This window comes from Saccostrea cucullata, unplaced genomic scaffold (genome assembly GCF_032062105.1).
Source record: "Saccostrea cucullata isolate Sc308-1 unplaced genomic scaffold, CSIRO_AGI_Scuc_v1 ctg2203, whole genome shotgun sequence".
NCBI lineage: Eukaryota > Metazoa > Mollusca > Bivalvia > Ostreida > Ostreidae > Saccostrea > Saccostrea cuccullata.
The window spans coordinates 23,810-40,221 of NW_026936683.1; the positions used below are offsets into that span (position 1 = coordinate 23,810).

Sequence of the window (16,412 nt, forward strand, 5' to 3'; positions counted from 1 at the left end):
CTATAACACCTGAAATAAAGAATTTTTGTTTCACGGGGGGGGGGGGGTTGTTAAAAGTATTTTCCGTTTTTCGTTGATTTCATTTGTGAAAAACAAAAGTTTTACCAAATTTTTATAGTTATCTCTCTTTGTTTTCCCAAATAAGTAATGTTTTATGAAATTTATAGAATAATCTATAAAAAAAAAATATAAAAAATCCTTCGAATATGTTAACTTTTGAAAATTATAACTCGGCGGTAGGCGGAAAAATAATATGTATTCAAATATTATATTATCTGTTATTATATATATTTTATTATTTTTATCATTGAGGAAATATTCAAAGATTTTATGCAAACGTTATTTAAGAGCTTATATCTCAAAGTAAAAGATTCCAGTCATTGGTTCATATTTCTCTTCATTTTGAATAAATTTCCTTGCCTATTCAAAAAATTCTTTTAGGAGTGAACATCCTCTGTCTACCGTTTACACCTACTGTGTGCTCCTTGTCTTGATCGGGAAATGTACCGGGGAAAATCCGTCAATGTGTAAAAAATGGCCTACCAATAACTATGAAAAACGTCAGTCAGCATTTGACTCCATGATAAATTGTATTTGCTGACAAGATCATTGCTTCGACCAAGGAACTTTTGAAATTATGACTTTATAAAACAAGACTTTTGATATTCTTGTTTCAGCAACTAGTTAGTCAATAATTTAATACGTATTAAAAATTTCTGTATTTTTAAGTACATGTAGATCCAATATTTTGTATTTTGTAATTTTGTTTTACTGATCATATTGCAGGAATTTTTAAACGTTTGCACTCTATATATTAAAAAACATCAGAGAATGATTAGCACGTTGGGATATATACACTACTCCTAAGACGAACCCCCAAAAGTTTCAAAATTTTCTGCAATATGCTTTCTCTTTCTTAAGAGTACATATACATTTAATCATTTTTGTTATATACGTATTTATTTATCAGTATGACTAAAACCAGCCCTTACTATTTCACTTCTAACAAAGTGAAATAGTAGGGACTGGCTTTAGTCAGACTGTTTTATTGATAGACTTATATGTTACAAAAAAGACACCGGACTAGAAAAAATTAACATGTACTGACAACGGACATTTTGCTTTTAAATTGCGATTTCTTAAAGCCTGCTATAAAGAATAGGCTGTCAGTTGCCTAACACATGTAAAATTAAGTTTTTCTTCATATTTGAAAATAAAAGGACCATTTTGATAAATTTTACGTAAGAAATATTAAATTTTCAGGCTGACGATCATGACTTCACACATGGGCATGTGATTGCCAACGCAAACTCCTCTTTTATTACTTCATTTTAACGGCTGAAATTCAAACAACACCAAAAGGGGTGTCAGTCCTGTTCCCCATTGCAATTTCAGGCATTGGTTGAAATTATCTTACTTAAAAAATGAAAAACTGCTCATGACCTGTCTTCTCAAGTAATGACACCGGACAGTTTTTGTCATAACCTTACCTGTATTTTCATGACAACGAGCCTTTTTCAGTGCTTAACTTTAAAGGTTTCTGACAACGGTACTGTCTTGGAACTTAACGTGTTCTTGGCCGTGAATTTATAAAGCGTAAACTGCACAAAGTTATGTTATGTCATATAAAAAAAATTGAAATAAGCATTGTCATTGAAAGAAAAAAAATATTTGTATGTTTATATTTATATATTTAGATCTAAATGTGTGTGTTTATATCTTTAGATCTGTATATGCATGTTTATTTATCTAGATCTGTATGTGTATGTCTATATCTTTTGATCTTTATGCGTATGTTTATATTTTCAAAATTATACGTGTGTGTTTATATCTTTAGATCTTTATGTGTATGTTTATATCTTTAAATCTATATGCAGCTGTGTCTGTCCTTCTACGAGGCTTGGTTCTATAGTACCAGAAAGTCTGGTTATAGAAAGAAATATGTGACCAGGCGCAGGAATTAGCTGGGTAAATATCATTTGATAGCACCTTATTCCACTAGGGCTCTGTATTGCTTTCTCTAGTGTATAAAGATGAGTGGAATTTTGCTTTTCCAATTTTACATTGGATATTTAATTTTAACACAATGTGTTTACCTGTCAGTAAAGCTATGATAACTATTGAAATGCGATAAAATTTCACTATAATAAGAAATTTTACTTTTCTCAATGAAGAATAACATATAATTATAACAGCACAAAAGGCAGTCTTATATTCATAGAGTTCATGTTTGTATATCTAAACAGAAAAATATATACAAACTAGATGCGTTCTTGTTGCTGGTGCAACAAGCAGGTCTTCCGACCGATTTTTGTTAGAATTCTATACTGCGTCATCCCATGAAATAGATTTCAGAATGTGTTTTTTTTTTTCGTTTTACGTTCATTTACAGCAGCCTCTCAACATACCTCATGATTATTACAAGTATTACTCAAAATATCTCAAAAATAGCTTTTAAAAATCGGCAAAATCTTCCATACGTGTTATAAAAGATATAAAAGTCATTTGCAACTGAAAAAAAGACATAAACAAAGAAAAATTTTTTGAAACGGCCCCAGCGGGATCCGAACCCCCGACAGTAGGACAAAGTTTGGTTCGGTCATATCTTTTCAATAGATGCACGCATCAAGATACTGAACACATATTTAGAATTCTCATAAGACACACTATAAACCCTGTAAATCCTAAAGAAAAATATTGAAAAACAAAAAAGTTGTGAAATGTGACTTTTTGAATTCACTTCCGTTTGCAACCGGAAGTGCCGACGACGAAAAATAAAGGTCATTGCCCATAACGGAGTTTGATGTTCTATCATCTCAGTGAGTTTCACTTTCATATCTTTAGCCGTTCTCAAGAAAACTGCTGGACAAAATGAAGTAAAAAAAACGAAAATCCCCAAAAATCGCGAACGGAAGTAAATTTTGAAAAAAGGAAAAACATGTCTGGAGATATTCTCATGATGCATCTTCCCTGAGAAAATCTTTGAAATTTGTCCACTCATAGCTGAGATATCGGATGTACTATGAAAATAGAATAATAATAATAATAATGATAAACAGATGGAAAACAATAAGGTCTTTCGAAGGAAGTCGGAGGACCTTAATGAGACAAAAATTCCAAAAGAATGGCAGATCCCAATTTCAAATTTGAATAACTGTTGGGTATAAAACCACAATTGACAGTACTATATTTAGAGAGTTAAACATGTATATTAAAGCAAAAATAAACATATACACAAGAGACAAAATAAAAAAAAAGAATCTAAATTTCAGATTTAACTGTTGGATATGATAGCACAATTGACAGTTAATCCATCTTTAATTAGAAATTACATGCATGAAACAGAAAAAAAAATCAAAGGAGACAAAATAACAAAAAAATTAGCAGATCCAGATTTCAAATTTGAATAACGGTTGGATATAATAGAACAATTAACAGTCCTATATTTGGAAAGTTCTTGTTTATATATCAAGATAAAAAATATGTCTAAACATAAGATGTCTGTTGAAGGAAGTTGTCTCCATTATATATTTTTTAATAACATTTGATGCAGATTACTTAATGTTAGTTATGCAGTGTTCCACTTATATTTAATCAAGTGTTGATATTCATCAAATCTTTCTCTCTATCTATTCTTGATGATCAGTAGTTTGTGGATAGGAAGCAATTTCCAGGCGTCTTTATGCAATCATGAAGAAGCTTAAGAATCAATTCCAAATATTTATGTTTTTTTTTAAATTTTTTTCAAGTCATCAAGATCAAAATTAAAATAGGTTCAACTCTGCAATTAATAAGCATTTTACAGATGATTGGAATTTTGACTTAAGTCTAAGTCTGTTTTAAAATCCTTACCTGGCGTCGGAATAACAATGCATTTAAACATGGAAACAGAATGATCTAAAAGTTGCTTTTCAATTTTGTTTGTTTCAAACTGTTTTTCAATTCTAAGGATATTTTGCAGTGAATGAAGATCAACGTGAACTTCCAGACATAATTAATCACATGAATATCGTTGGAAGTAAGAATATATCAAATCATGCCATGTTTTCAGTTAGTGTGCACAGTCTAAGCAACATAATGTCATAAGTAACTTTTTTATTTCATTTCATTTTAATATTTCTCACTTATTTTCAATCAGAATGCAATTTAAAACCTTTATGAATTCATAGGAAGTTGAAAGAGGACTGGGCCAACATTATCATCAGAAGAGTCATAAAGAGATCGGATGTCGACTAACTTTGACATTGTTTTTCATGGTAGTTACTCAAATTTTACTTTTAATTAAAATGTATATGATGAACATTGTGTTCCTTTAAGTTATTATTTGAATTTATGTATGGTAAATTTAAGCATCAGGGTAACCAAGTATTCCATACAGATAACTACAATTGATTATAGCTGACTTTTTATTATCTGTAGTATACGATTGTAAACTGGGATAAATATGAGTTAAATCTTAGCATATTTTCATTGTGGTATATTCACGTGCATCCTGTCTCATTCTAAATATAAATTGATAAATGATGATAAATTAAAGCTCATTTCTTTGTAAACTTCATATCTCTAAACAAAACAAACTTCCTTATGTGTGTGAAAAAAATCTTGATAGGGACAACATACAACCGATTCTAATAATCAAAATCCCTCCTATTCTAAACTAGCATTACGAAAACAGCATTTAGTCATGAAGAAGAAGAAGAAAGTACACCGACACATGGTTCTCCCTTTGATTCATTTATAATTGAAAAATATGGCTAAAGCTTAGCTTTTTTCATGTCATAGTAGCTGTGCTAATTACAAGATTATGCAGTATATAAGACAGACAAGATTAGTACATTAAAGCTGAATACAATTTGTAAAAGAATGGTATGGAGATAACGAAAGGTATTCAATATCAAAGTCACGGGTATTTGTTTCGTATATAAGATTTTAACCAATGGTACTAAAAATAACACAAGGTATCTACAGCACAGACCATATCCAACTTGACACAAATCAGACCCAGAACAGACCTGGGGGCTGTTTTCTGGGACTGCTAAAGTAGTCCCACAGCAATCCCAGAGCAGTCCCACAGCGGTCCCAGAGCAGTCCCACAGCAGTCCCAGAGCGGTCCCATCAGTCCCAGCAGTCCCAGTGGGCGGGGCCTATTAATTATGGGCGAAGCTAACAGAGATGAGATTTGCAATAAACAATGGAACTATAAAAGGCAGTAGAAATTGATTCTGGGTAGTATGCCAGGAATCCTTACATGTATGCGAAAGGTATTCAATATCAAAGTCACGGGTATTTGTTTCTTATATAAGATTTTAACCAAAGGTATCAATGATAACACAAGGTATCTATAGTACAGACCAGATCCAACTTGACACAAATCAGTCCCAGAGCAGTCCCACAGCAGTCCCAGAGCGGTCTTATCAGTCCCAGCGGTCCCAGAGAGCAGTCCCAGGAATCCCAGAACGAAGTCCTAGCAGGTGCTTATTGATTTGATTGGCGGAGCTTACTCAGAGATAAGATTTGCAATAAACTATGGAACTATAAAAGGCAGTAGAAATTGATTCTGGGTAGTATGCCAGGAATCCTTACATGTATGCGAAGGTCATTTATGAACAGTACGCACATAGAAACAAATTGAATTAATATTTATTGAAGGAAGAAGGCTTTCACACGTACATGTATGAATTAAACTGAACATGAACATTTAATCAGAGTTATCGGGTATATTAATAATTCAATTTCTTTATTTTCTGTAATTGATTCTGTTTCCCATATTTATTTTTTATACAGAAGATTAAATGTGAATTAATTATTTTCCATCAGTAAGAATTAGCTTTAAATAGATTTCATCGTTATATGGCCAATTTCCGTACTATCGGGATACTCAAAAGGAATTTTATAGGCTTTTAAAAGAAATTGTTAATTTTGCCAAGTATTATTTAGCAGTCATGATTATTTCACTGACATGTCAATTTAATTATTGTTAATTTCTCTATTTCTACAATACTCAATCTTAAGTGTTTTATTTGTAAATGTTAGAATGTAAATCTGTAAATCACCAGATTGGAACCCTCAGATTATGTTCAAAGTTAATTTATCCTGACAGAAATTCATACACATTTCATTTATCAATTTTATTTTTGCATTACATACCGGAAATTAGGGTCATTGTTGACCAGCATGTTCAATGATATGAAACGCTGATACGTATACCTAAATAACATGCAATGATTTTCTGCCCTAAGGCGATTGAAACGGATATTGATATATATATATATATATATATATATATATATATATATATATATATATATATATATATATATATATATATATATATATATATATATATATATATATATATATATATATCATAATAACAGTAACTTGATCCGAATGGTCGTATCATGTCGAGTTGACAGGCGCGGATCATCAGATCTAACGAGACGCGAAGCGTCGAGTTTGATCTGATGATCAGTGCCTGTCAACGAGATGTGATACGGCTCTCCGGATCAAGTTACTGTTATAATGATAAATTTATTATATACCCCCTTAAAACTAGCTAAATATAGCAGAATAAAACTTTAGAGATCAATTGTACAATATTTATCTATTAAACAAAGCATAATAACAAGGGACTTTTGAATGTGCAAGAAAAATAACGTCATATTTCTGCGTACTACGTCATCAGTTTCAGAGAGTGGTGATATGGATTCAGAAAACAACATGTTGGTGATCCGGAAAATCGGATCAAGACATCACGTGATAGCGTAAATTCAACAGTAAAATTGGGTGATACACATTAGGTATATAATAATATTTGATAAACATCAATCGGCCAGGTAAACACAAGCAAAAGAAAAAAGAAATAAATCACAATACCTGGTATTTTCAATTGTTTATTTATAAAATAAATGTACTCTTTTGAAAACTTGTTTATAAACTTAAAACTACCGGTAATTCATTCATAAATCCCCAAATGATTATTCGCATCGTTTAAGTTATTGAAGAATGGTTACCGTAGCATAATTTTAATTCATGGTCATTTAATAAACTGTTAAGCTTTATTTGAGGGTTGCACGGAATACATTTTTTTCGGCGCGGTTCTAGTAAACATGAGGTTTTTCAATTAAAAATCTTATATCTAACTGCAATGATTATTTTTAAGAAGTGCTTATGCAAATGCAAAGAAAGCTCTACACTGAACCATCCCAAACTACTTCCGGTTCCAGTTGACCTTCATTATTTAATGGTTTCATGTCGCGTTCCGCTAAAATGTCTGACTCCACGTGACTAGCAGACGACTCTCTCGCCTCAGGTTCCTTGTAATCAGGATTGACAACTCTGTCAACATTATAAGTGGTTCTATCCTCACACACAAAGGGAAGATGCAGACCGTCCGGACCAGTAAAGTATCGATAGTCTTTCTCCGGAAACCATTTCCATTCACTTCCGTTGTATGTCAGAACGAGGCCGACTGTGTTGTCCAAGACGGCTGACGCTGCTTCCGGGACCCAGTTCATGTAAGTGACCGGACTTCCGTCACTGTATATCGTCCGATTCTCGTCATCAAACGAAAGAACGTTGATCCGGATGTTGAAAATCCCCTGTAGGTCCGACTCTAGAATGTTTAAAAGAAATAAAAAGACCTTAAATCTGAATAAAATCTTAAATTGAATTATTTTTTGTTGTTGTAATTTTAACGATAAAAAATAAGATATTAATCATGGCGTAGATTCAAATCAACCTGTACGTGAACATGTATTTTTCTAAGGCCGAGGGATCTAAGTTGAGCTCAATTTTGATCTCAGTCTTACTTTTTCACAATATATTCCTTTGAAAAGTTAGTCTGGGCCCAAAATTGAGCTCATCTATGTTTAATGGCCCTTCAACCAGAACTGAAATACCTGGGTGGACTCTGCTGATTTTGAGAAAGTCCCCGTAATCGTCACCATACCAGACAAACATTTCACTTCCGGGGTCGATATCTCTGGTTGTCATGTAGAAAATGAGACCTGCGCACGATACTGCTATCAGGTTTTCCTGTTCAATGTTTCCGGCGCAGTTTATCCAACGTAACCAGTTACTATTAGCCGGACTTCCGGCGTCAATGACGTACACTCCTTCAGATCCAATTTTCTCCATCTATAAAATTAATGTTATAGATAAAAAGATATTTAACACTATGTAGTACAATTTTCTGTCTTCCGTGGACTTTAGGTGAGGCGTGGCATTCTCCGCACAACGATATTAGGGTCTCTTAAATGGCGCGTAGATTCTCCATGGTTAAGAAATTAATAACATCAGGAACTGTAAAATGTTGTTGACAATTTTGAGACGACTTTAGCCCCATCTCTTTGCCGTATGAGACGCTGGATATTTGCAACACTCCTTGACATTCGCCCGAATTTTTATTTCATGTATACATATTCCAACAGTGAATCTAATTTCCAATGTTAACATTAAGTTGCACAAACGTAATAAAATGAAAAATGATTGAAAAATCTCGAGAGGGACGTTAAACAGCAAAAAAGAAATCAGTCCTAAAATTAATAGTATAATAATCAAATTATTAAATATTCTTTTGATAACAAATGTTATATTATGTAAAGCAAAATAATGTTTTTTGTTATACGTTGAATAAATTATTGATCCCGTTTGTGTATTTCTAATTAAAACAGTTCCTAGAACTCTGACTTTACAGCTGACCTTTGACCTCTCACCTGCCATGAGTATAGGACGTCGTCTTTGTGGTTGGTGTGGATGAGCCCCTCGTAACTTCCAATGATTGTGTGTTTCGGTATAAACTTCTCTGCGAACCCCCCGAACCCGGCTCCAGGGATAGTAGATAGTTTGATACTGAATCCTTCCGGGGTCGTGTGGTTGGCCCGGTCTTCCGGGTGAGAATCGAGTGGGATCTAGAAACGGGAACAGAAAAACATAACCATATAACATACCGTATATACTCGCCTATAAGTCGGATTTTTGGGAGTTAAAATTTGGTCCAAAACTCTATGTCCGACTTATAGGCGAGATATAAATATATTGGTATTTTAGAAGTATTATTTCTAACATAAGCTTAAAAAATACAACCGACTTATAGGCGGACCGACTTATAGGCGAGTATATACGGTAAACGTATTATATATAACACAGAAATATTACAGAACCAAAAAATAACCGTCCATGTATTATACATAACACGGCAAAGTGATTGAACATTAAGATATAATAGTCATGAGATTGTATTAACATAGAAATATTGATGTATAAAAGTATGCTTTGTTTGTAGTAGGATGTTGACGGTCGGCCCGTTTGGGCTAGCGTAGATGCTTTAAATTGTTTTTAATTAGATCGGATTCGTCGAACAGGAAGTAACATGTCTAGAATCTGACTTCACATGACGTCGTCTATAAGGTTGTATTATCAAAACAAAGTCTGAACATTGCTGACTTTAATGAATAAGGTTTTATTTACTATTTTTCTGCAATACAGCTATTTAATTAATGAGGATTGGGTGCGGCACCCATTTTCACTATTTTAATCTCCTTGAAAAGAAGAGCTCCATTTAAAGATATACAAAAATGATCAAATTTTAAAACTAAAATATATTAATTTTTCTTTGCCAAATGATAGTTGTCAGGATTTTATACCGTATCTAAAAAAAGAAGATAAATCTGGTGGTTAATTTGTGGTTAATTTGTTGACCCCCTCACTGCCCTCAGCCTCCTCAAGGCGAGTTTTTTTTTATAATTGGCTGAACTTTTGTTGTTATTCTCGTAGCTATACGAAGCGATGCGTTGTGCGTCAAAATTACAACGTTAAATGAATTGAGCAGCAAACATTTATATAACCGTACATCAATCAAATATAAACAGACATGTGACGGAACAAGAAATCAGAAAGGAAATATCATAACACATTCATATGACGGAACATAAGAAGATACATGAATTTTCGTTTGTTTAAAAATAATTTTTTTAATGTATTCCTAGAGAATATTGTATTCGGATACCTTCAATTTGATTCCGACAAAGCAAATATTTTCTAAAATTCGGTTTTAAAAACGATTTAGGTAGTTGGCATTTACCTCGGCGTTAGAAATAATGGTGTAGGATTTGGATTTTTCTCTGTATTTCTTATAGTCCTCGCAAACTGAAACAACGAAGAAGCCATGATTAAACATCCGACAATTTGATTCGTTGAAAGAACATGTCACATGCACAATTTGATTTGTTAATAAAATGATTAAACGCACATGTACAAATTCGATATGATTGTTTAATTTGGCGTTTTGAGAATGAATTTGGGTAATTGATCTGCCCCCCCCTTCCCTAACAATAAATAAAGAAAATGGATTTCTATAATAGAATACTGTAGATCATTTATGCTTATTTTAATCAATTAAGAATTTGTAAACAGGGAGTTGGCAAAATTTTGAACATTTTTTTTTATTAAGGCCTATGCTTTTACGGATCCGGTTTTAATTTTACATATCAAAATTTTTATTATCATTTGCCTATTAAAATAAAATATTTTTGAGTGATTGAAAATAATTTAGCAAGTATATATCTGTTTATTATAGTGAAATTGTGCATACAAAGCATTTAATATACATTATTTCTGGTACATACACAGACACAAGACACTTAATTGCTCTATCATTAGATTTGTTTTAAGCCTATACATGTAGCATCTATTTAATTTTTACTTTTTAAAAAAATTTGCAATGAATAATTGAAAAAAATGATATTCCAAAATGGGGGTTTACCTCTTCAAATAACTGTTTTGTAAATATTTTCTGGTCAACCATAAAAAAGTATGTGTTTTTGATAACTTTAGATATAGTTCTAAATAATTTTAAACAAAAAATGGCATCTAAACAGTTTAGATTTTGAGAATTATAAAAATAAAGATATAATTTGAGATATTGTTTTTTTTCTGAAAGACATGGACAGATTCAACATCATTTAGTTAAAGCTTTGCAAAAAAGATTTCAAATATTCTCTTGGCAAATGAGTATCTTTGATTTTCATTAGTTTTATCATATATTTGATGTGATTTGGTGAATAAATGAATAAAATATGATACCACACTTCTTTATGTTCATTTTTGGCTGAGTTTTTAGAGGTATGTACTTTGAGACATGCTGTAGGAAAATTAACCCGCAAAGATATGTCTTTTATATGTGTGTAGTTAGTTTAAGACTTAAACTAAAGGAATTCAAATTAAATAAAATCAGTTTAACAGAAAATTCTAAAAGTACGGACCTACCTTAATTATGACATTGGAATACTTTATTCAAAAGACTTTCAACAACCATCCCTTATAAAGAACGTTTACAAATAAATGATGCGAAGAAGGCCAGATACGACCGGAAGTACATACTTACACGCGGCTGCGTCTTTGTTGGTGTTAATCAGTTCTTCCAGAGATCGTTGTAGAGTCTGAAACAAGAGCGATAACCCAGGAATAAAAATCTATGATTTCTAAACCTAGTATGAAACAACATCTATCGTGTAACACTCTAGAACTTAAAAAATGATATTTTTAATTCAATAATATCAGAAATTTTTGCAATATCAAGAAAAGCCGGTAATTCGAATAAGTAGTTTACTGACATTTTATAACTTCTGATTTGTTCAAAACATTGCCTTTCAATAATTATGATGATCAAACGTGTTGAAAATAACAATAAATATAAAAGGAAGAAAAATTAAATAAATCAAAGTTTTTTTTCCTATATGAAGTTATTTGGAATGATATTCCCGTCTTTTGCAATAAATGATGAATAAATGTCGGGGTAATTAGTAAGCATTTGTTAATAAGCGTCAAGAAACATATTTGATTCATAACTAAATTGGTGCAATTATTTAGTACTAAAAGTAGAATGAACGAAATTGAGGAAACTCATTTTTTTTCTTAATGTTGTTGATATTTCTTTTTTTCTGACATTAATATTTTGTTTACTCACGCACAAACAGAGCCGGCGTTTGAATTTGAATGCCATCTTTGAAGTGCTATATTCACCTCGCCTTTCTGGCTCGGTGAATATTGTACTGCTCAGATGGCTAAATCATTGTATTGACCTAAAAATCAGCAATAATTGTAAAATATTATAAGATAAACAAATTTAAAAAGTTAACTAAATCAATTTGATCAGATGTTTAATCATTATTAGGTAAAAGTATAATAAATTTAACGTATTATAAGGTTAACGTATTATAAATTTAACGTTGTTGGCATCCTTCTGTCTCGGGAGACAATGGAGATCGTGCCAAGGATCAGGATCAGTCTGTGGTTGAGTGACAGCGCCGATTGTGGCTGTAAAGTCCGATTCTGGAGCGGCATGCTTTGTTGCAGTTCGCACAGATGTATTGCTCGCTTGGCTGTACCGGGACTGAAGTTACTCTTTGTCGTCTGCGCTGTCTTCTCTCACTCCTCTGTTCCTCCCTCCTCTTTTCACTGAGTTGGAGGCCTGCCTTGACAGCATGCCTCCATCGATTTCAGTCAGCAGCCACGTGCACTGCTTCCCAACACGCCTGGTCGATATCTCCGGCCCTCATGTCACGTTTTAGGACATCCTTGTAGCGAAGAACAAGCCTTCCTGTAGGTCTTCATCCAGTTTCCAGCTCTCCGTACAACACGTCCTTCGGTATACGGCCGTTGTCTATACAGCTTACGTGGCCAAGCCATCTGAAGCGCCTCTGGCTTAGCAAGGCAAACAAACTGGGTAACCCTGACTGTCTCATTACGTCCTTGTTGGTGACATGATCCTGCCAGCTGATGACTAAAATTCTTCTGAAGCAACGCATGTGGAAGGTGTTGAGTTGACGCTCTTTGCGAGAGTACAGGGTCCAGGCTTCGCAGGCCTTGTATACCACTATCCTGGTGTTTGTTGTCAGTATGGCGTTGTCCCATACTCGTTTTCCCAGCGGAGCCATTACTGATGCTGCTTTCCCAATGCGCTTATTAAGCTCTGTATCCAAGGACAGGTTACTTGATATGGTGGACCCAAGGTAGGTGAATAAATCCACAACTTAAAGGAAATGTTCGTCGATGGAGATTTTGGGAGTGCAGCAGACATCCTGGCCCATAATGTTGGTCTTTTTGATGCTGATGGTGAGAGCAAACTCACCGCATGCATTGGAAAAGCGGTCGATGTGTCGTTGTAGTGCCTGCTCTGTGTGTACAGTCAAGGCGGCATCATCAGCAAAGAGCATCTCTCTGATCAGGGCCTTGCGTTCTTTGGTTTTTGCTCGGAGACGCACAAGGTTGAAGAGGCTTCCGTCACTTCTGGTGTGAAGATACACGCCGTCTTCTGATTGATCAAATGCGTATGACAGCAGCAGGGAAAAGAATATGCCAAAAAGCATTGGGGCTAGTACGCATCCTTGTTTTACGCCGCTTTTGATGGGAGAGGGGTCTGAGGATGAACCATCATATTTGACGGTGCCTTGCATGTCTTCATGAAAAGACGAGATTATCCTCAAGAGCTTTGGAGGGCATCCAATCGTCTGTAGCAGGGTAAAGAGACCTCGCCTACTGACCAGGTCAAATGCCTTGGATAGGTCAATAAAGGCAATGTACAATGGGCGTCTCTGTTCTCGACACTTTTCTTGTAATTGGCGTAATGAGAAAACCATGTCGATTGTTGACCTTTCTGATCTGAAACCGCACTGCGCCTCCGGGTAGACTCGCTCTGCTAGTTTCTGCTATTAGTTAAACACTACCCGGCGAATGCCTTCCAAACAATGCTGAGTAGGGATATTCCACGAAAGTTGTTGCAATCGCTGCAACAGCTGTAACACTGACGACATTTTCTCTTGAGTAAAGCTCTTGATAGAGTTGGGCCCATCTCTCCATCTACTTTCCTCTGTCAGTGATGATGTCACCAGAGACTGTTTTCAGCGGCGCTGTCTTGATGATACTCGGATCAAAAAATTTCTTCATGTCTTCGTACATGGCGCGAATGTTACCACAGTCAGGGGAGTGCTGAATACCTTTACAGAGATTCAGCCAGTAGTCGTTTGCGCTGCCACGAGCTATCCGTTGGATGTCATTTCTGGCCTTTCTGAGTTCAGCAAGTGTCTTCTCTGAAGGTCCACGTTTGTAGTTGAGCAGGGCGTTTCTTTTAGCTGTGATTGTTGGTTCGAGTTCTGTAATTCCTGCTTCATACCAGTCTGGATTTTGTCTCACTCTCTTGCCAAATGTGTCCATCGCTGAAGTGTAAATGGCGTCACGAATGCAGCTCCACCTCTCATCAGTACTGCTGGTGGGGCAGTTACGAAAGGTCTCTTTTTAGAGTCAACAAAGCGTGCGCAAACATCTGACATTGCTGTCCTTACTGTGTTAATTCGTGGACGTCCTTTCTGTTTGGAGCGATGAATCCTTTTTGGCTGGAGTCTCACCTTACTGCCAGCAAGTGAGTGGTCGGTATCGCAGTCCGCATGTGGTAGCTGCGGGTTGTCAGGACACAGTTCATTGAGCGTCTTCTGGTGATCACAAGGTCCAGTTGGTGCCAATGGTTTGATATAGGATGACGGCATGAAACTCTGTGTTGGGGCTTTGTGGCAAAGAATGTTTTGGTTATGCAAAGGTTGTGGTAGGAGCATATCTCAAGAAGTCGCTGACCGTTATCATTTATATCATATCAGTTTCCCGACGCCAAAGTGGCCGATGTTGCGAGGCCAAGCTTTTTGGTCAGTTCCCACTCTTGCGTTAAAATCCCCAAGCAGATATACTTGTTCTGCGGATGTGATCTCTCTGTTGGTAGTCTCAAACACCTCATAGAACGTATCCTTTGTCTCCACTGTGGATCTGAGTGTGGGAGTATAGATGCTAAGGATGTTGACATGAGGTGGAGAGGCGAAGAGATAGGATTCTAGGTGTACCCTTTTGAGGCGGTTCCACTGATGACAGTAGAGAGTTTCTCACTGCAAATCCTACACCGTGTATACGTGGTTCCTCTGGTTCGTTTCCTTGCCAGAAGAATGTATAATCCTCCTCACTTAGGCTACCGTTTGATGGGAATCTGGTTTCCTGTAAAGCAGCAATGTCAATGTTAAGCCTTCTCAGCTCTCGGTTGATAATGACCGTTTTCCTGGAGTCATCAATCTGTTGGAGATCTTCAGATAGGCCAGGACATATTGTCCTGACATTCAAGCTTGCCAGTCGTAAGATGGACGATTTCGTTTTGCTGTATTTGTTGGGTTACTAGGTTTCAGTCTGCTTTCCATGTTTGGCTAATATTTATCTCCAGGCACCCTCTGGGGCAACAGGCGTTGGCGGACCGACACCTTGTTGGCTGGGGGCTGCCCAGCTTGAGGCGGGCGGTAGTCCGACGATAGGACTCCGATGGTCTTTCCCACCGTCCAAGTTGTCCCGTGGCGTCCTTCCTGCACGCCAATTTGGAAGGGCTTATGACCCGTAAACTGACAGCTTCAGGTTTTGTATCCAAACTTTGCATTGGGGCTGGAGTGTCCTCTCCAGGGCACGAAGCCTGGGCCAACAGTAAGAAAATCCTAGGTGGCCCAGTCGTCAGGATCCTTCTCTCGGCCTTACTGATGGGATCCAAAGGAATGCAGAGCATGACGTTTGGCGCCAGCTTTGATGCAGGTGATGCCGGAACGGTGTTTCTGGTAGCACTGCTCCGCCTATGGGTCCCCACTCTGGATTTAAGGTTTTCTCCTTTTCCACTTGGCCGTTTGGTCACAAGGGGACTTACTCCGCCCTTGCCCTTGGCTGTCTTGTGCAGCTCATCCGTCCAATGGTGCAGTGGAGGCACCATTCAATAACCTTGGGGGGTGCAATTTTCCCATTGGTAGGGGCCAGGATTGCAGACACCAGGGCGTATCTTCTCGCCGGTGGGCCATGCTTGCTGTGAATTTAGGGGCCTGGTCTCCTCCAAGACCCTGTGGTTCTGCTAAAATGGCTGTGTGTTGCGTACAGTGTGTGTGCCTGTCTGTGTCTGTGCTTGTCACTCTCGCTTTCAGCTCCATCCCTGGCTAGCAGTTTACTGTGAAGCAGGGAGCAATTTCTGTACGTCGCTCTTGCCAGGTATAGCCTCTCCACGGTTAGACCTATGTGGCGAAGATATGGGATCCTTCTCGAAGTAGCAGATGGGAATTGGGTACCTTACGGTCCGAAGCGGAAACTTAACGTACTATAGGGTTAACGTGTTAAGGTTTACGTTTTAAAAAATTAACTATTCATGGTAAACCTATTATAAGGTTAATGTATTATACGGTTAACGTTTTATAAGGTTATAAAATTTATGAATTTGATCAGATACTTAATCATTATTAGGTGAAGGTATCATAAGGTTAATATTTTATACGGTTAACGTTTTATAAGGTTGACGTAATACAAGGTAAAAGTTTTATTACATAGTTTTACGAATAATGTGCAATTAGGCT

At 36.0% G+C, this 16,412-nt stretch overlaps 1 protein-coding gene across 1 annotated transcript in view; it reads right to left on the reverse strand.

Annotated features, from left to right (window-relative positions):
* Nucleotides 1–7,190: 7,190 nt before the first annotated feature.
* The window catches only part of LOC134246259 (uncharacterized), a 38,904-nt gene continuing 29,682 nt past the window's right edge, over nt 7,191–16,412 (reverse strand). Inside the window, exons 5-9 of the mRNA XM_062728593.1 lie at nt 11,387–11,441; nt 10,085–10,149; nt 8,718–8,912; nt 7,902–8,139; nt 7,191–7,615 (exon numbers count right to left, since the gene is read on the reverse strand). Of these exons, the coding sequence (XP_062584577.1) occupies nt 7,191–7,615; nt 7,902–8,139; nt 8,718–8,912; nt 10,085–10,149; nt 11,387–11,441 (978 nt within the window). The remainder of the gene's footprint in view (nt 7,616–7,901; nt 8,140–8,717; nt 8,913–10,084; nt 10,150–11,386; nt 11,442–16,412) is intronic.